We start from the raw sequence: 20,542 nt of genomic DNA on the forward strand, positions 1-20,542 counted from the left end.
AACAAGTTAATGAGTTAATGAAATGAAAAGAATGACGTAATATATAATGATATATATGAATTGTAGATATATATAAACTGGATCCCTCAAAGGTGAATAACAGAAAATTTCATGAGTATAATAATTTATTCTATTTTAAATCTTTTAATTAGCCTACACGTAAACTTTGTAAATCTACAATTTACATGTACAAAAATTTATTTCCAGGCAGAGATTGTTTGTAAACTGCTTAAAATATTTAGGTATCAGTTACTATAGAAACGAAAACCAGAACTTTGCTATTAGTAAGAAACAAGCTCTGTATCACAGTGCAAAAGCACTTAGTACGTTCTTGCACAAAGTATTGAAAAATTAAAATAATAGGATTTTTCAACAATTAAATATACTATATTCAAGAAAGTATTTCTCTTAGGGCCCTTCTCTAGTTCATTTTAGTCCAAGATTGTTTTTAAGCAAATAATTAAATATTTTCTTCAATCAGGGAAATCGCTCCCCACCTACAAGTGAGCCAGAGTATACCAAGCTCCCCGCTTAAAGGGTTAAGGTTCGTAACCACATATAATTAATTCTAAAATTAAACTTAAATAATAGTTATAAATAATCTTTTCTTAAATTTACTATAAGAAACATTACATTTTATCCTAATTTTGTAAGTCTATGTACCATTTACAACATATCTTTTTAAAATAAATTTTGATTATGTATGTCTCTAATCACAAGCAGAAGAGAATTCCAGGAGTGTATGGTTGCAGGTGTAATGAACTGCCATAACTTATGTGGTAAATTGGGAAGCTCAGTAGGGAAGAGGTTTCTGACCTTGTAGGTATACTGTGCAGTTTGGGGTTGACATGTATTTAAGATCCGTTCTCAGATAACTTGGTGTGCTTGTACGGAGGATGTTGCTGACAGGCGAGACCAGGTGAAAGTTTCTTCTCTCTGCTAAATATAACCACGACGGCTGTTCAAGACAAGGTGATATATGGCCAATACCGGGGCATATTTAATAAAAAATGGATGCATGTATTGTAAGTCCACCAAAGTTAATGTCATGAAATGAAATTTTATACGTTTGTCTAGATTTATAGATGACCAGCATATATTTGTATGGTTAAAGCTATAAGCCTAATGATAATAATTTTAAGGTGATTCAAAGAGATGTTGGTCCTAATCAAGTCTGCTATGCCACATGACAGAGATTTCAGAGGTGAACATTCAAAATGTACACAGATTTCATAAATCATCATCTTCTCAAGAACTCTATGCTTAAAATGTTATTCCTTGTTTAAAAAACAAATCCCTGCTTCCCTTACCTATAAATTTGTTTCAGTTTGTTACTTAAAATACCCAGGAACATACTGTAAGTTCAAGATGCAGTATTTATGTACCTCAATTTGTTCCTCATACCTTCAATATATCCAATAGTATTTAGGAGTGCTTATAAGTAAACTGTTAACAATCAGCTACATAACCCGAACAGTTTAACTTGGTAATAACTTTCCATATCACTTGATGATGACAACGCTTGTTGTTTAAAGGGGCCTAACATCTAAGGTCATCAGCCCCACTTTCCATATCAACTGAGGCATAGCTACTATAAATGGCTTTTGTCTTGTGATTAAATAAATACAGCTTAAAAACTATTGGAAAGATACACAACATTGCAAGATTACACTGTGTGTTACTGCAATCCAGCATCAATGCACTTGCCAAACTTGACCTTGTATCTGTGTACAGTCAATACAAACAAAGATCTTCTCTATGCACAGTATACTTGCGATTAACAGAGTCTGATTAACCAAGGCTCCAGGTTAACCAAGGAAATTTTTTTTGTATCAGTGCAATGCTAGGTGCAGTGTTCACGAAATTGAATGGTACTGTAGCGATGCTCGGGCACTGGCCACTAATTAGGTCAAACAGTGCCTGCTGTGATGACTGGTAGTGATGCGGCAGCCCTTTCTGCTGCTAGTTCAAGCCTCGTTCAAAGAATTCACGCCACCTGCAAGCCCCACCCCGCTCCCCACTTTGCAATTCATGGAACCCCAGTACACGCCTTGTCACTCGTCTAATATTGCACTTCATTTATTTATTTACTGTCAGTCGGAGTCAAGTCCTTGTTATATTGTCAGTGTAACCAATTGTTACAGTGGTGTTTAAATCTGCATAAGCATATTCTAGGTGAACAGCACAGTATAAGTGGAAAATGGTAAAGATGTGTGGTTTCTCTGGAAACAAAATTAATGAAATAAAATCATTGGATAAAGGCAAGTCTAATAAAAAAAGTGACTGCTGGAGATTGGAGACTTAAGCTGAAGGACATTGAAAAGTGGGCGAGTCAAAGTGTTAGCAGGGGGCAGTGGTTTAGCATGGAAAATGAAGAAGTAAAGTAAATATGAGAGCAGACGTCAGGTTTTATTTTCGTCATTTTCACGCTGCAAAGTGTGGGATGTCCAGTAAGTGGTCTTTTTTTTTTTTTTTTTTTTTTTACAAGATGTTTTACATCGCACTGACACAGATAGGTCCTATGGCAACGATAGAATAGGAAAGAGCGAGGAGTGGGAAGGAAGCAGCCGTGGCCTCAGGAATTGCCCAGTGTGTAAATGGGAAACCATGGAAAACCATCGACAGGGCTGCTGACAGTGGGGTTCAAACCCACTATCTCCTGAATGCAAGCTAACAGCTGCCTGCTCCTAACTGCACGGACAATTTGCTCGGTAAAGAATTTTTTATAATTTCGTGTGGCTATTTCTAGCCGAGTGCAGCCCTTGTAAGGCAGACCCTCCGATGAGGGTGGGCGGCATCTGCCATGTGTAGGTAACTGCGTGTTATTGTGGTGGAGGATAGTGTTATGTGTGGTGTGGGAGTTGCAGGGATGTTAGGGACAGCACAAACAGCCAGCCCCCCGGGCCATTGGAATTAACCAATGAAGGTTAAAATCCCCGACCCGGCCGGGAATCGAACCCGGGACCCTCTGAACCGAAGGCCAGTACGCTGACCATTCAGCCAACGAGTCGGACATTTGCTCGGTAGTAAGTGATCTAATGGTGCAAGCTATGGCAATAGAATTTCAAAAATGTTTAGGGATGGTGAAGAAGGTTTTATCATGAGCAATGGATGGGTTGACAGATGGAAGAAGAGATACATCATTAGACAGCTCAATATTACTGGGAAAAAACTATTAGTTACATCATCTGAAGTTGCTGATTTTCAATCAAAAATGAAAGGAGTTATTCTGCATGACAGACTGACATCGGATCAAATTTTCAACTGTGACGAGACCAGGCTGAACTTCAGAATGCTACCTACCGAGAATTTGGCAGCAAAATCGGAAAAATACACTCCTGGGTTGAAACAGAGCACAGAAAGAGTGACCATTTTAGCCTGTGCCAACGCATCCGGCTCCCGTAAGTTAAGGTCCCTCCTGATTGGAAAGCCAAAAACTTAAAGTGCGTTTTAAAATGTTAATGCAAATTGTCTTCCTACCATGTATAGATATAAAATAAAACTCGTGGATGGGCAGGGCACCTTTCAATGAAAGGTTTTTCAAGGAATTTGTTCCTGTGGTTGAGACATTCTGAAGAAGAAAAAAGCTCCCTAGAAAAGTAGTGGTGGTTGTGGTGGTGTTTCTCACAATGGTACTAATCACAGGCAACGTAAGCCCGTGGTGTTCTGCATATATTGGTACTAATCACGGGTACAGTAAACCCATAGTGACCCACCCACTATCGCTACTAATCACAAACCTAATTTGTACCTAACATAGTCGTATTACTCGCAAGTAAACGCGACCCATTGTTTTCCCCCCGTGATTGTACTAATAACAAATATTTTTTTCATCATCATCATTGTACAGTTCCAGTTTCCTGGGTACTGTTAATGAGCCTCTTCCACTTCTTCCTGTCCACATACAACTTGTCATGGAGAACATCATCCACTGTCCATCCTCTGGTAACTAGATCAACCTTGATCGTGTCCATCCATCGGGTTTTAGGTCTTCCTGCAGGTCTTTTCCCCTCCACCTGTCTTTCCAAACTTATTCTGGCTGTTCTTGTTGGCTCCACCCTCATCACATGCCCGTACCACCATAGTCTGGATGTGCCGATTCGATCTAATAGGGATGTCTTCATTCCTGCTTCTTTCCTCACCTCCTCACTTCTTAACTTGTCCATCTTGGTCTTTTGGATGGTGAATCTAAGAAATTTCGTCTCTGATGCTTGCAGTCTTGATGAATCTCTCTTTTTTTTTTTTTTTTTTTTTGCTAGGGGCTTTACGTCGCACCGACACAGATAGGTCTTACGGCGACGATGGGATAGGAAAGGCCTAGGAGTTGGAAGGAAGCGGCCGTGGCCTTAATTAAGGTACAGCCCCAGCATTTGCCTGGTGTGAAAATGGGAAACCACGGAAAACCATTTTCAGGGCTGCCGATAGTGGGATTCGAACCTACTATCTCCCGGATGCAAGCTCACAGCCCCGCGCCTGAATCTCTCTTTGTGAGGGTGCACGATTCAATACCATAGGTCAATATTGGTATGAAATAGCTGTTAAATATCATCAGTTTGGCCGGTTTTGGAATCATGACATCCCATAAAAGTGTTTTTACTTGTTGGTAGAAATATGATCCCTTTCGCACTCTGTTTGTAATTTCCTTTCTGACTAAATTATCACTGGAGATTACACTTCCAAGGTAAGGAAAACTATCCATACACTCTAGCTGGTGGTCTCCTAGTTTTACACTTGCTGGACGCCATTCTATGTTGACTGCCATCACCACTGTCTTTGTCTCGCTGATGTTGTGGTTATATTCCTGGAACTGGGACGTCCATACGTTGAGTCTGGTCTGTACTTCCTCTTCTGTTTCACCCCAAATCATGATATCATCAGCAAAGGCCACTGCATTCAGTTCACCTAACTTTTCCTTGATGTTCATTATATTGTCCATAACAGTGATGAACAGTAGTGGGGACAGTGCACTTCCTTCTTGAACTCCACTCTTGGTCTCAAACCATGATGATTGACTTTCCCAATTTATACACAGCTTTGTACATCTGAATTTTCCTTACCAGTCCTTCAGGCACATTTCTTTTCCTCAGGCACTCCCAGATCTTATCTCTTATAACACTATCATAGGCCTTTTCTATATCCAAGAATACAATGACCAGGTTCTTGCCTTTCTCCCAATACTTTTCCATCAACATGCAGGTGCTAAAATTAGATCCATTGTTGATCTGTTACTTCTGAATCCATATTGCTCCTCCTCTAACTGTGGTTCACCGGGCGAGTGGGCCGTGCACGTAGAGGCGCGCGGCTGTGAGCTTGCATCCGGGAGATAGTAGGTTCGAATCCGACTATCGGCAGCCCTGAAGATGGTTTTCTGTGGTTTCCCATTTTCACACCAGGTAAATGCAGGGGCTGTTCTTTAATTAAGGCCACGGCCGCTTCCTTCCAACTCCTAGGCCTTTCCGATCCCATCGTCGCCATAAGACCTATCTGTGTCGGTGCGACTTAAAGCCCCTAGAAAAAAAAAAAAAAAAAAACTGTGGTTCAATGATGGATCTCAATCTCCTTTCTATAATGATCTCTAGAATTTTCCATGAGACAGCAGTGTTATTCCTATATAGTTGGTGGGTTTCCGTCTGCTGCCTTTCTTAAACAGTGGAATTACAGGGTCTTTTTTTTGGCTCGCTTCGCAGCGCCACTCAGAGCACGGCACGGCTGGCGCAATGATACTCCGTCGCCAGCCGGTATAATGCACACTTTTCCTCCCCACTGCTCACGGCAATTCATAATTATAGAAATCGATTTCTAGTGAAACTATTATTACATTTGACGTTCAAAATGTTGTCCCTCAGCTGTCAAACACGACTGACACCTCGTAAATAGGTTTGCAGACACTCTGCGAATCTCAGCGCGTGTGATTTTCGAAATAACTTGTATAATGTTCTCTTGTGTGAGGGTTGTTCACATACAATTTTCCCTTCAGCATCCCCCACAGGTAATAATCACAGAGATTTAAATCAGGAGATTTTGGGGGATAATTAACCACACGATCTTCGAAAACTTCCCATATTACCTCCATAGACCGATTAGCAGTGTATGCCGTTGCATTATCTTGCATGAAGTAACCATTACTCCTTTCTTCTTCCGTCAGCTCTTGAAAGAATAGTCTGAGAATGAGGTCTATATATCGATCAGCATTTGTTGTTTCACGGAAATATATAGGCTCTACAATTCTGCGAGCACTTATTGCGCACCAAACTCCTATCTTTACATCATGAAGTGGACAGACATGCAGCTGGTGGGGATTTTCTGCACACCAGTAGCGACTGTTTTGACTATTTACATAGCCACTTAAGTGTAGCCCTGCTTCATCATCATGAACTGACTGAAGCAACCAGTTACAATACCGAACCCTGGCGAAACTGTCAGGTCCTCTTAAATATTGGGCAGGGGTGGGTTGGTACGGTTTTGCTTTTAACAGTTTTGTTGCTTTGTGGGCAGAAGATAATGACACATTAGCTTGTACGGCGAGACGCGACAAGGATTTTGTTGGAGATTTTTCCAAGAAAGCCCCTATTTTGTCAAGCTTTTCCTCTGTTAAAACGGTTCATCTCCTGCGTGATTTCTTGTTAAGAATGGACCCGGTGGTGCGGAACTTCTTTACTAATTTATGTACAGTACTCCTATGGGGAGGGAGGATGCCAGGAAATTCGTGAATGAAGCGAAAGCGGCACACTGTATAAGAAGAGTGCTTTGTATACCACAACACAATGAATACACGCTGTTCTACTGCATACATCACTCATTAAACACATGGTTACTTTAATGCTCTTACAGAAACGATGCTATTTTAAAGCAAACACAATGAACACACTACCAATATGACAGATGTTAAACTAAACTATTGCTGTGAGCAATGGTTATCGCTACCGTACTGCATTAGATCATCTTAGGCGGTCAAGAAGCAATATATCTCTCGGCAAATGAGTCACCCAGCCGCGCTATCGCTTTCCCTGACACACGGAGCCAGCCAAATAAAAGGCCCTTGCTCCAATCTGCTGGTATTTTGTTGTCTGTCCATATGGCATTTAGTACTCTGTGAAGCCATTGTATAACCTGGATGCCTGCTGCCTTTATCATGTCTACATTCACTTCATCTGCACCTGAAGATTTTCCTTTAGGCATAGATTTTAAGGCTGTCTCAGTTTCTATCCAGGTGATGGGAGGTTCCTCATTGTAGGCTTGGATTTCCAGTTCTGTATTTTGTTCTTGAACTGGTCTATTCAGTAGGTGATCGAAGTGGTTCTTCAGGACTTCTCTCATGTCACTCTGTCCTAACCAGATTTCAATGTTCATCTTCAAGTGCCTTTATGGTATTCATTGGTTTCCTTTTACCTCTGATAACACTATACGGTAGTTTCTTATTGCCTCTGCTGTCTTCCTCCAGTTTCTGAGTGAATATATTCCATGCCTTGGTCTTTTCTTCTGTAACTTTTCTTTTAACATCAAGTTTCTTGTTTCAGTATAATTGTACGAGGTTTCTGATCTTTCCTCGTCTCTAGTAAGATCCAGTTTATTTTTCTCCCGATCCCTTTCTTTCTGCAAGAGATTTCTTTCCCTGATTGCTGCTGTCACTCTTTCATTCCACCACAGTGTTTCCTTCTCCCTTGTTTTCATACTTGTCTTTCCACAAACTTCAGTTGCTTCCTTAACCAATGTGTCCCTTAGTCTGGTCCATTCTGCCTCTCCATTCTTCCTTTCATCTCTTGGTAACAGGGATTTTATTCAGTTCTGATACTCAGTTCTCTTATCTGTTTTCTGGAGTTTCCAAACTTTGATTTTTGGCATTTTCCTGTTCTGTACTTTTGGCACATAGAAGTTTCTCAGGTCTGCTACTAATAGACTGTGATCACTGTCAAGGCTCTCGCTGGGTATTACTCTGACACCTGTTACTATTCTGCTCCTTTCTTTATATGAGATGACATAATCAATTACAGTCTTTTGTAGTCCCTCCCAACTGTATCGTGTTATCTTATGGCTCTGTCTCTTTTTGAACCAACTATTTTTCACCACCAACCCATTCCTCGTACAGAAGTCACGGAGATGTTCACCTTCTATATTTCTTCCGCCATATCCAGGAAGTCCCATTATGTTCACATATCCTGTTCTATCTGCCCCAATCTGCGCATCAGACCTCCTATAATGATTACTCTCTCTTTACTAATATCTTTTTCCAAATCATGAAGAAACTGGTTCTTATCCTCTTGACAACATCCAGTATGAGGTGCATACACCTGCACCAAAGTTAGTTTTCCTTTCCCTAAATGTACACTCACCTTTATTACTCTCTCACTAACATACTGAATCTCGGCAACTCCTAGATTTTTACTCATGATGAAACAAACACCATTCCTCATCTCTGTCATTTCCATGCCAATACAGTGTACACTGTTTTCTTAATTTCTTCATTCCTTTCCCTCTCCATGTGGTTTCACTCAACCCCAGTATCATTAATATCCTCCTTTCCACGAGGTCCACTAGTTCTTCACATTTTCCTGTGAGATTGAGTAAGCTGATGGTCCCAATCCGTGTTAGTCTTCTCTGGGATTTTTGCATTTTTGCAAGACCCTGTCTATCATCAGGCCATAAACCATCATCCCTGACATGAGTTTGCTTATGCTGGCATCTTAATTTAGTTGATAAATGCGTTCCGAGGCTCTTATGTGTTTTGAAAGCAACTACAAATATGCTCTTTTACTGGCTTGTTAGACTTAAAGTAATTGAGGATTTTCTTTCAGGGTTTACTCTCTTAGCATTTGAGGATTCCTCCTCATCCCACAAGGCAGTGGGTTCCATTTGTACCACCCCCAGTGGAATGGGTTGCCTTCGCCAGCTCCACCGTACCGAATCATATTCTCCGCTTTTGCTGCCGTTGAGGTCTTCACTCGTTACCCTGACCTGGGACCTCTACCACATGTTACACATGGGGTCAGTGTGCTCTGGGACTTACATAGGCAGCGGCGCCACTCGCTGGGCAGGGCTGCCTTTAAGAGGGTCCCTACCTGTTACCTATAACAAATAGTTTCATGGTTCTTATTCAATTATCACTTGGTCGCCCCTTTTAGTTGCCTCTTACGACAGGCAGGAGATACCACGGGTATATTCATCTGCGTCTCCCACCCACAGGGGGTAGAGATAAAAGAAGGAATACGTCACTGCGAAAAATGAAGTAATGGACAAAGAAAAGCAAAAGACACGAAGGGCATGAAAATGAAAGACTCCCTAGGCCTCAAATGCTCTAATACCATCGGGGTTGGAAAAGAACACGAGTTGACCAAGGGAGGTCGGACAGGATAGATGAAAGTGAGGATCCTGGCACAGGTGGAAGCAATGCCAGGCTCAGCTAAGGGCACCGTGGTTGCCAACCTACACTCCCAAGTTAAGAGCCCCTGGGGCCCCTTTTAGTCACCTCTTACGACAGGCAGGGGATACCGCAGGTGTATCCTTCATTTGTGTCCCCCACCCACAGGTTTTTTTTAAGTAATCTTCTCATTTAATACTGTAATCTATTAATAATGTAATTTGAATGTTTTTTGTTTTTTTTTACAATTTGTTTTATGTTGCACCGAACGTAAATTTTAAAGAATCATGTTGTAATAAACAATTACTATATAGTTTTAAGCATTTTTCATCATTTACGGCCTATTAGCACATTTATAAATAATAATATTAGCACATTATCTCCACATTATCCAAGTTTACCCTATCCCAAGTAGCCTCAGTCCCATTTAACTAGAATAACTGCGAGTCTACTGTGTATCAGTTTCAGCCCACAATGGCTAGAGCAAATGCCTGGTGACCAAAAATAAAAACATGTGGAAGGCAGGGATTAGTGCTTGATGTTATCGTCAATATTGTAGTCTGTGTTACCGCTACATAGTAACATATTATGTACTGGGTGGGCAAAATAAAACTGGCCTGGAAAATATAAGACTGACTCGGAATTGACCATTGTTAATGAACAGGAGAACGGCCTATCACAAGAAATGCTGGAAACCATGATTTCGATGCACCTATCGGTTGCTGTCACATGTCTGCGTATGCGCATCTCCTGCATGCTCTGTCCAGATAATGTCGCTATGTCATTACGTGCAAGTCAGTGAGTGAGTGAGAGGAGCAGACGTGTTTAGTGACAAGTTGAATGCAACACAGAATGGTCCTCAGGATAAAACAGCACACACATTCATTGTTGAGTATTACGCGAAGCACGATTCATGAAAGCTCGGAGTGGAACTGTTTGCGCACGAGTTTAAGACTGGAAGTGTTTTGGAAAAACCTCCAGCAAAGTCTGCAATGAAAAACTTTGCGGCAAATTGGCAGAAAACGGGCTCTGTAACGAATAAAAATGGCATCTATCTGAAAAGAGTTCGAACCTCAGAAAACATATCTCGAGTGAGGGAAAGCCTGCAACGAAGTCCGACAAAATCTCAATGCCGTTTATCTGCGCAAGTGGGAATTAAGAGATTGTTGTGTTGAAACATTATCAAAAAGGACCTGCATCTGCATCCTTACAAACATACTGTTCTGCACGTTTTCAAGCGTCCAAACGAACCTTCGCATGTTGAGTCTGTCGGGGTTTCGGATCCTCAGTTTTTCATTTCTTCAGATGAGGCCTGGTTCAGCCTGTCAGGGTATGTGAACTTACAGCTCCATTATGCATCAGAGAATCCCCATCAGCACGTCGAAAAGTCGTTGCATAATCTCAAGATTGGTGTGTGGTGTACAATGTCTGGTTTCCACATCATAACACGATTCTTTCAACAAACTGTTAATGTTAACCGGTATGTCCAGACACAGTTTAATCCACGCATGGATCAACTCACAGAAGATGAACGACTGTATGAATATTTTCAGCAAGACGGAGCAACAGCAGACACCACCTTGACAACCTTGTCACGAGTGTATGAGATGTTCGGTGAGGAGAGGACAATCAGCAGAGGCAGTGCAATCGAATGGCCACCTCAATCACCTGATCTCTCTCCCTGTGATTTTTACCTGTGGGGCAAATTGAAGAGTCAGGTGTACTCCAATAATCTCACACAATGGAAGAGCTACAGCAGAACACTGAAAAACCTATTGCTGCTATCTCTCAGGCAGAGCAGCTACGCATGTCTCACAATTTGATAAATCGAGCACAACGTTGCATCGATGTCAACAGTGGCTATTTCCAGCCTCTTCTGTGATGTTCATTAACAAAGGTCAATCCTGCGTCAGTCCTATTGTAAATATTTTCTGGGCCAGTTTTATTTTGCCCACCCTGTAAGTGTGTACACAAAGGACCCTTGACAGACAAATGGTTTTACTGCCCATCGAACCTACAGGTCTTGTTTTTCGAGAAGTGGAGTATGATGCTGGCGCTTATGTTCAGAAAAATGGTGCCTTATTGCCATGGTAATGTAGGCAATGTTGACATGTTTCTTTGCATTTAACTGAGTTCTTATTTCTAATTGTTACTTGTGTCCTTTCACAGCAAATTCTATTTTGTACTCATTTTGTGTTATATTATTTTATCATTGTGTGTGTACTTTATTTCATTCCACACGTGCAGTTATTGTTTTTACTATTCATGATTAAGCTAGCTCTTAGTCTATTCTAAGTTGGAAAATTAGTTTTAGATTATAATTTAATTTACAATACGACAGGATAGAATTGTGCGTCTGTGGATTTAATGTGAATACCACTTTCACACTGAGGGAAATGGAAAACTTCATTCTCACAGCCATCAATAATGCAACAGAAGGGTATTGGAAAAAAGTGGTAGGCCATGCCCAACACACAATCTCTAGAGCACAGGAACAAGACAGGATCACAGACACTACTCTAATATAACAGTATTGCTTGGGGCTCCACGAGCTCCAGTTCCAGTGAGGTGGAAGCAGGCAGTGATGTGGACATGGAAGGAATCAAACCCCTCAATGGCGATTAGCTTGGCAGCCAGATGGGCAAGTAATAGTTCACTTTCATTTAGGGCAATGTTTGGTTATTTTCTTAACATTACAATAGTGATTGTGATTGAGTTACAAACTGGTTATTTTCGTTGTTTTTTAATTATGTATTGTGATTCCCTGCATTGAAATATTCAGTTCCGCATCATAATGTTCCGTTATTTCCTTAGCAGTGTGGTACAGACTGTTACTGATTTACAAACTGGTTATTTTGGTGGGTGTTTATTGTGATTTGTATTATGAATTATTGTTAGGCATCAAATATTCCTTTGAGGAAAGCAATGTGAAATATTTGAACTTATGACCGAGTTTTTAATCTTGCTTTAAACTTAAAAGACTTTCTTCATGTAATTGTGTACACTCTAGTATTATGAATATTATGAAATTATAATAAATCTTTAGAAATTGAATTGCGACTTTTAAAGTAACGAGAATCCATGAAAGGGGTGTGGCATGGCTTATTTTTGGCAACACTGTTTGGTGGAGTTGTTTGTTTTCTGCAGTTCAGCACTTTACCACTCAGCTGTCAGACTCAAACTCTGGAAAAAAAATCAGTTTAATTTTGATGTATGAAACTGGTTGTGTAATTCAGTGCCTTAGGCAGTAGCACTTTACTAACGGGACATATGTTTAGGAATGAGACAATCATGCAAAAGTGATGTAAAGCGATACCTGACATAGAAGAATGTATTATCAGCACACTTTTTCTGGATAGATTTGTGTACGGAGGGAGCTCTCGCAGTTCCGGTAGTGCTGCCAACTGAATGGAAATGAAATCTTAACTGAATCGATAATATGATCGATCGACATGAAGTTTCTAAACCGTTATTATCTTAAGCCAACAACTGTGTCACACACACATTATATAACATTTCTCGATGCGAATCTTGTTCCTAGCATGAATTCTAGAGTTTGGCTCTGCTGTGTAAACAACAATAGTACTAGTACGTAAAGTGTACGCCAGATGTCGCACAGCAATGCATAAAAGCGATTCATAGTTTGTGTTTCAAAAGTTACCAGTACGAATCTCGAAGTTGCCGAGGTCTACCGATTCAGCACTAGGGTGTAAATCTATCCAGAAAAGGTTTGCTGATAATAGAGACCCTTCCTTTATACTTGGCAAGAACCTATTAAACAGCACCTAGAGGTATTTTTACTTGCAAAGAAAAATTAAAATATCAACCTGGAAAATTTTCTGAGTTTCTCTTGGGCAGAAAAGTTTGCTATTGTCTCCCACAAAACATGCATCGTGTGTGGCCACATGGCGTTCACATTCTGTGAAAAATAACAAAACCATGAAGTTTGAAATTGTCATGGTGTGTGCCTCATGTATCCGTGTCGTGGATATAGTAAGTACAGAGGGAGTGAAATTCCCAGATTGTTTCAGCCAATAGTCCAAACAAACCACACCAATGGTCTTGTCACTAGCAATGCTGTCACGGAGAATACTAGAAGGCTGTGGGCCACTTTATAGCTCTAACCATAGCTTGTCCCCAGACCAATGGTCTAACACAGTGGTTCTCAAACTTTAAGTGACTTTAAGTGTGAAATACTTGAAATTATGACCCAGTTTTTAATCTTGCTTTAAGCTTAAGAGATTTTTTTTACATGTAGGCCTAATTGTGTGCACTCTAGTATTATGAATATTATGAAATTAAAATAAATTTTTAGAGACTGAATTGTGACTTTCAAAACAACGAAAATCCCTGAAAGGGGCGTGGCATGGCTTATTCTTGGCAACACTGTCTGATGGAGTTTGTTTATTTTCTGCAGTTCAGCACTTTACCACTCAACTGTCAGACTCCAACTCTGGAACAAAGCAGTTTAACTTCAGTGTAAACTGGTTGTGTAATTTACTGCCTTAGGCAGTAGCAGTTTACTAATGGGATGTATGTTTAAGAATGAGACAATCATGCAAAAGTGATGTGGAGCGATACCTGACGAGGCAGAAAGTAGAGACCCTTCCTCTATGCTCGGTAGGAACCCACTAACCTGCCCCTACAAGTATTTTTACTTACAAAGAAAAATTAAAACATCAACCTGAAAAATTTTCTGTGTTCTATTGGCCAGAGAAGTTTGCTATTGTCTCCCACAGAACATGCATCATGTGTGGCCACATTGGGCTCACATTCTGTGAAAAATAACAAAACCATGAAGTTTGAAAGTGTCATGGTGTGTACCTGATGTATCCGTGACGTGCATATATTAAGTACAGAAGGAGTGAAATTCCCGGATTGTTTTAGCCAACAGTCTAAACAAACCAGACCAATGGTCTTGTCACTAGCAATGCTGTCACGGGGAATACTAGAAGGCTGTGGGCCACTTCATAGCTCTAACCATTGGTTGCCCCTAGACCAATGGTCTAACACAGTGATTCTCAAACTTCACGTGACTATGGCTTAGTAAGCTTTTTCTGAGATGGGAATTTACTCTTAAATACGTTTCCAACAAATTTTTCTTACCATTCACAACATAATGCATCCTACAAAATTCAGTTATAGGAAATACGATGACATTTAATTCAGTTTTGAGAACAGAATTTACTTGCTGTAATCAGCTTCTGTGCAATTTTTATAACCGGTCAAAAACAGAGATATTCCCTATCCGAACGTCAAAAGATTTCTATGCCTGAAAATTCCAGATTTTAATAAAAAAAACAATCACTAACATTTGCTACACAGATGTTTAATTTTAGAATATACAGTTTAGGGACGACCTGGAACTGTGCTTTCTAAACTAACACGAAAAATTATAAGAAACTACTGGCCAATGGTTTAACCTATCCAGACGAACGATTCTGTCACTAGCCAATAACGTACTAAACCAGACCAATTGTCTCGTCACTAACCGCACCTAAATTGGCAGCCTTATATAATGTGTTACAACGTTGTGATAGCTGCACTATGTAGGATTCCTAACCACTCTTTTGCACCCCCTGTTAGTAACATTTTATCCCTTAAGAATTTCTGGGAAATCAAGCATATGGCAGAGAAAAATCTCTCTCATTTATGAGTCTCCGATAAAGGCTTATACATCTAGCATACCTAACAAGACTTTATTTGGCTCAACTTTTGTACAACACGATGAGGGTAAGGTGAGTGGCACTGGTCATGTAGTGAACTATAGTTAGACTACCATTCACTAACTACAGTACCTCAACCAATGTTAAAATTTAAGTGTACAGACACATCTCAAACTTTCTCTACTCGATCAACAGTACACAGTGTACAAAGTAAAGCTTCCTTACCTGCTGGATGAAAGTTAGGTTAGAGATACAACATGGCTTAGCTTGACTGATATCTCAAGACATACAGCAGGCTTACCAATGCTAGCACACAAACAAAGGGAGCCTGAGGTCATAAGCCCGCAGGTTAAACAGTTACGGTACACAAGACTTATTTTTACTGAATGTGACAGGCCTATGACTAGTCACAAGGCGAGCCTTACTGGACACTTTAGGAAACTTAGCCAGTCAATAGCAACACAGAAAATGATTGCATTTTTCAGATTTACACAGTCTTGGTTTTCATTCTCCTATAAAAGAATACATTTTAGGGTGGAAAGGTGGGTCCCTGGCAGGCATAAATGAAGGATCTCTCCTTTCTGCTACTTAAGGTATCGCTACACATCACTTTTCCATGCATTTTCTCTTTCCTAAACATGAACAATGGGTAGGCTACAAAGTGCCACACTGAAAAAAGACCCATGGTGGCAAAACCATACATACACACTCCAGAGCAAAGGAGTTTTACCATGGTGAGTCACTATTTTCTTATATTGCGTAGTTTGGCCCTAAAATTGCTAAAGGGAGAGGTACAATACGCGAACCTTTTCTTGAGCCCTGAGCTCCCTAGTGCTGAATCGGTAGACCTCGGTTATCTTCGACATCCATATTGGCAACCTTTGAAAGACAAACTCGCTGTGCGACATCTGGCGTATACTTTACGAACTAGTACTGATGTTGTTTACACAGCAAAGCCAAACTATATATTATCTGGGCACCTTTTCTGGATAGATTTACACCCTAGTGCTGAATTGGTCGACCTTGGCAATCTTCAAGATTCGTACTGGCAACCTTTGAAACACAAACTATGAATCGCTTATGCATCGCTGTGCGACATCTGGCGTACCCTTTACGTACTAGTACTGTTGTTATTTACGCAGCAAAGCCAAACTATAGAATTCACTCTAGGAATAAGATTTGCATCGAGAAATGTTATATAATGTTATATAATGTGTGTGTGACACAGCTGTTGGCTTAAGATAACAAAGGTTTAGCAAAATTCATATCAATCGATCATATTATTGATTCCATTCAGATTTCATTTCCATCCAGTTGGCAGTATAACTGGAACCGTCAGTGCTCCCTCCTTACTCCTCACCCCGTAAAAATCGGGCTTAAGAAAAGGTTCGCATAGCCTATAGTATGGTCTCACCTCAGGACTTATTCATTACAATGAATTCCTTCGCTCACAAGCTATTAGGCTGTCAGCAGTTAAGGATTATCTTTTGACGTAAGGTGTAGAGGTAAACAAGTTATTCCCTGCTCTGAAAAGCCACGTCTCATTGCAAACAGGTGATAAGAGTGGCTTTGTTTTGATAAATTATGCCATCTAAATTCAGATATTATACAAGAAACCTGCAATTTAAAAGAATCTGGAGAACAGTATATGCAAATATATGTAACAGATTCTAGAATATTAAAAGGATAACGTTGACTTACCTTTGAATTCGATATCCAAACCACTGAACTCCAGCTCCACACCTTGCAATGCTTCACTAAGTGTTTCATGATAATGGTTAATAAATTCCTTTCTTCCAGTACAAAATGGCAATGAGAAGTATGCATAAGTCTCCTGGCGATTATGGTATGGCCCAACAGTGTTCATCCATAAGACTACCTCATCACGATCATTGTACTATAAGTAAAATCATACCACTATTCATCCCAGATGAACTATCAAATATTTATATCATAATGTTAAATCACAGAAGAGCTTAATGCACATAACTGCATTTTAGTAGGGTAAACCTCCAAATGAACTAAGAAAATGGAAATTAGCAATTATTTTTCTAGTAAGGGGGCCTATGCTATAAGGAATGGAACATACCAATCTGGTATACTGGTAGCCTACATTTAAACAAATGTTTTCTTAAAATTCTCAACATAATGCATCCTACATAATTCAGAGATAAAAAAAAGGATTGGGCACTTCATACTATCGTATGAGGCCTCTTTACTTGAAAAGAAGCTTTGGATTTAGATAACTGTTACAGATGCAGCTCTTCAAGCAGTAAACATCCTTAAATAAAATAACAACTCAATTTTTGACACTTACTATGTGATTGTGCTCATCACCTCTCACACCAAGGAGCAAACCAATGGCTAGTGCTAAACACCAAGTCGTCATACTAACAAAAAAACAAATAAATATGAAGTAAAATAAAAGCAGATTAACTTAGCCGCATAAAATGTAATTTTTCTCCATTGATTTCCTACCGACTTGTCAACATCGGTATAAATACGTATTTAGATACTGCCACGTCAAATCGTAAGATGTCTCTTAGATCGCATAAACATAACCAGCACTTGAGATGAAATTCACTCCTTTACACATGCCGGTTTATAACACACTAATCTAACGATATGCAGATGCGGAACATTTCGCTTTAAAACGAAATCCCTGCGTGATGAGCGATTCTTAGGAAAGAATTCTCTATCTCAACGCAACTACACTCTCAAATTTCTTCTTCTGCCGACATAGCCATTTTTCGCATCGCCCAGGTTGTCAACATAATCGCGAAAATCCGTGACAGTCGTGTTTGATAATACTTTATTTACATTCAGATAAGGGCATTTCCTTCCCACTACCTTAGTTCTGTGAGAGTCATAAAAGATCATGTTAGGCATACAGTAGGTTTACGTTGTTTCTAACGTCATACATTTTTCCTCAGCAATGTACAAAGAAGTTAAGGACTAGAACATCAGATGTCGCAATTTGGTAGCAATGTCCGCCAACATTCGTTTGTGGGCTGAGAAAATGCAATGTGGGCGGATGTTTTCGGCATGTGTAAGATAGAAGATACAATATTGCGATTTCAGTGCCGTTTACTGTTCCTTGTTTCAATGACGATAAAATCCTGACATTCAACCCCTCGCGGTAGAGAGGGGGCAACGACTGCACATAAAATATGCAGGCGGCTAACGAATGAAGGGACCGATTATCTCCCGGTATAAGATCCTTTATACCTCTGAGAGTGGATGAGCGGGTATGGGTAAGGGCACTCTATTGTTCTGGAGACAAGAAATTGTTCCCAAAGGCGGAGGAACCAGTTTGATCAACGGCATTAGGATGCAGAAGGCAATGGGAAACCACTGCATTAAAGATCCTGAGAGAATGAATGAATTCACATGGCATGGTTGCAACGTCAAGATTAGAGCTGGCCATGAGGATCGTCTACCTCCGTTTGGAGACGACGTCTTAAGAAGAAGACTGGCAACCGGTGTTTTACTTCCGGTAGTACGGCGATATGACACTATTTAGCTGCGTATACCCGTATACCGTGTTCTTAAGCTTCTGAACGTCACGGACATCTCGTAGTTGACAGAAGAGCGCTGGCCTTATGACTCTAACTCGGCAGGTTCGTTCTTGCCTCAGTCCGGTGGTATCTGAAGATGCCAGGCTTCTCACTTTCATCACTATCCTATCCGACCTCCCTTTGTCAACTTTTATTCTTTTCCGACCCTGACGGTATTGGGTTTGCGAGGCCTAGGGAGTCCTTCATTTCCACGCCTTTCGTGGCCCTTCGCTTTCTTTGGCCGATACCTTCACATTTTGAAGTGTCAGACCCTTCCAAATTTTCCCTATGATGAGTGTGAATAGAGGATGGTGGCCTAGTTGTACTTCCTCTTAATAATCCCCATCATCACCTTCCATTTTTCCCTCTCAGTGTGGCATCCGGAGAGGCCTGGTGCAGGTCTTTTTATTTGACGCCCTTAGGCAATCTGCACGTCGTGATGATGAAATGATGATGAAGACGACATATACACCCATTCTCCATGCCAGGGGAATGAATCAATTATGGTTAAAATTCCCGACCCTGCCGGGAATCGAACCCAGGATCCCTGTGACCAAAGGCCAGCACGCTAACCATTTAGCCTCTTTAGTGTTAATTGAGGACGATTGCTCAATTTTACTTCCGGTAGTACGGCGATATGACACTATTTAGCTGCGTATACCCGTATACCGTGTTCTTAAGCTTCTGAACGTCACGGATATCTCGTAGTTGACAGAAGAGCGCTGGCCTTATGACTCTAACTCGGCAGGTTCGTTCTTGGCTCAGTCCGGTGGTATCTGAAGATGCCAGGCTTCTCACTTTCATCACTATCCTATCCGACCTCCCTTTGTCAACTTTTATTCTTTTCCGACCCTGACGGTATTGGGTTTGCGAGGCCTAGGGAGTCCTTCATTTCCACGCCTATTGGCACTTGGTATAGAGGATCTTATACCGGGAGATAATCGGTTCCTTCATTTGTTAGCCGCCTGCATATTTTATATGCAGTCGTTGCCCCCTCTCTACCGCGAGGGGTTGAATGTCAGGATTTTATCGTCATTGAAACAAGGAACAGTAAACGGCACTGAAATCGCAATGTTGTATCTTCTATCTTACACGTGCCGAAAACATCCGCCCACATTCCATTTTCTCAGCCCAATAATCATTACCACCACCACCACCACCACCACCACCTCTCAAATTATTTTCTGTGTTCGTCCCTGGTTGCCATCATCATAATCATTAACGTTATGTCAGGATGGATACAACACATCATTTGAGATAAAATTATGTGGACTTAACCTATCACACACAACACAGAGAGGCCCCAGGGGCTCTGAACTTTGCAGCTTGGGTTGGCGACCACGGGGCCCTTGGCTGAGTCCTGGCATTGCTTCCACTTACTCGTACCTGGGCTCCTCACTTTCATCTATCCTATCTGACCTTCCTTGGTCAACTCTTGTTCCTTACTGACCCCAATAGTATTACTTATGGAGACCTAGGGAGTTTTTCATTTTCACGGCCTTCGTGGCCCTTGTCTTCCTTTGGCCGATACCTTCATTTTTTGAAGTGTCGGACCCCTTCCAGTTTTTCTCTCTGATTAGTGTTATATAGAGGTTGGTTGCCCAGTTGAACTTCCTCTTAAAACAATAATCACCCCCAACACAGAGCAGAAGCTACAGTCAACACAACACAACCATACTGATAAAATATTTATATCACACTTGTAAAGAAAAACAAACTAAAAATCGATTGTTCACGTCACATCACAGACTCACTTAATAATAATGTTTTCTGTTACATTCCACTAACTACTTTTTTTGCGGTTTTCAGAGACGCCGAGTTGCCAGAATTTTTTCCCACACGAGGCTGATGTATTTGTGCACCTTCAAATATGGACAGAGCCAGGATCAAACCTGCCAAGTTGGGTCAGAAAGCCAGCGCCTCAAAAGTCTGAGCCACTCAGCCCGGCAGAGACTAACTTCAAC

At 40.8% G+C, this 20,542-nt stretch overlaps 1 protein-coding gene across 1 annotated transcript in view; it reads right to left on the reverse strand.

The window, feature by feature from the left end:
* Window positions 1-17,806, reverse strand: part of TM9SF3 (transmembrane 9 superfamily protein member 3) — a 107,773-nt gene extending 89,967 nt beyond the window's left edge. Inside the window, exons 1-2 of the mRNA XM_067152358.2 lie at window positions 17,339-17,806; window positions 16,723-16,918 (exon numbers count right to left, since the gene is read on the reverse strand). Of these exons, the coding sequence (XP_067008459.1) occupies window positions 16,723-16,918; window positions 17,339-17,410 (268 nt within the window). The 5' untranslated portion in view covers window positions 17,411-17,806. The remainder of the gene's footprint in view (window positions 1-16,722; window positions 16,919-17,338) is intronic.
* Window positions 17,807-20,542: the final 2,736 nt, after the last annotated feature.

Source organism: Anabrus simplex, chromosome 8 (genome assembly GCF_040414725.1).
Source record: "Anabrus simplex isolate iqAnaSimp1 chromosome 8, ASM4041472v1, whole genome shotgun sequence".
Classification (NCBI taxonomy): domain Eukaryota; kingdom Metazoa; phylum Arthropoda; class Insecta; order Orthoptera; family Tettigoniidae; genus Anabrus; species Anabrus simplex.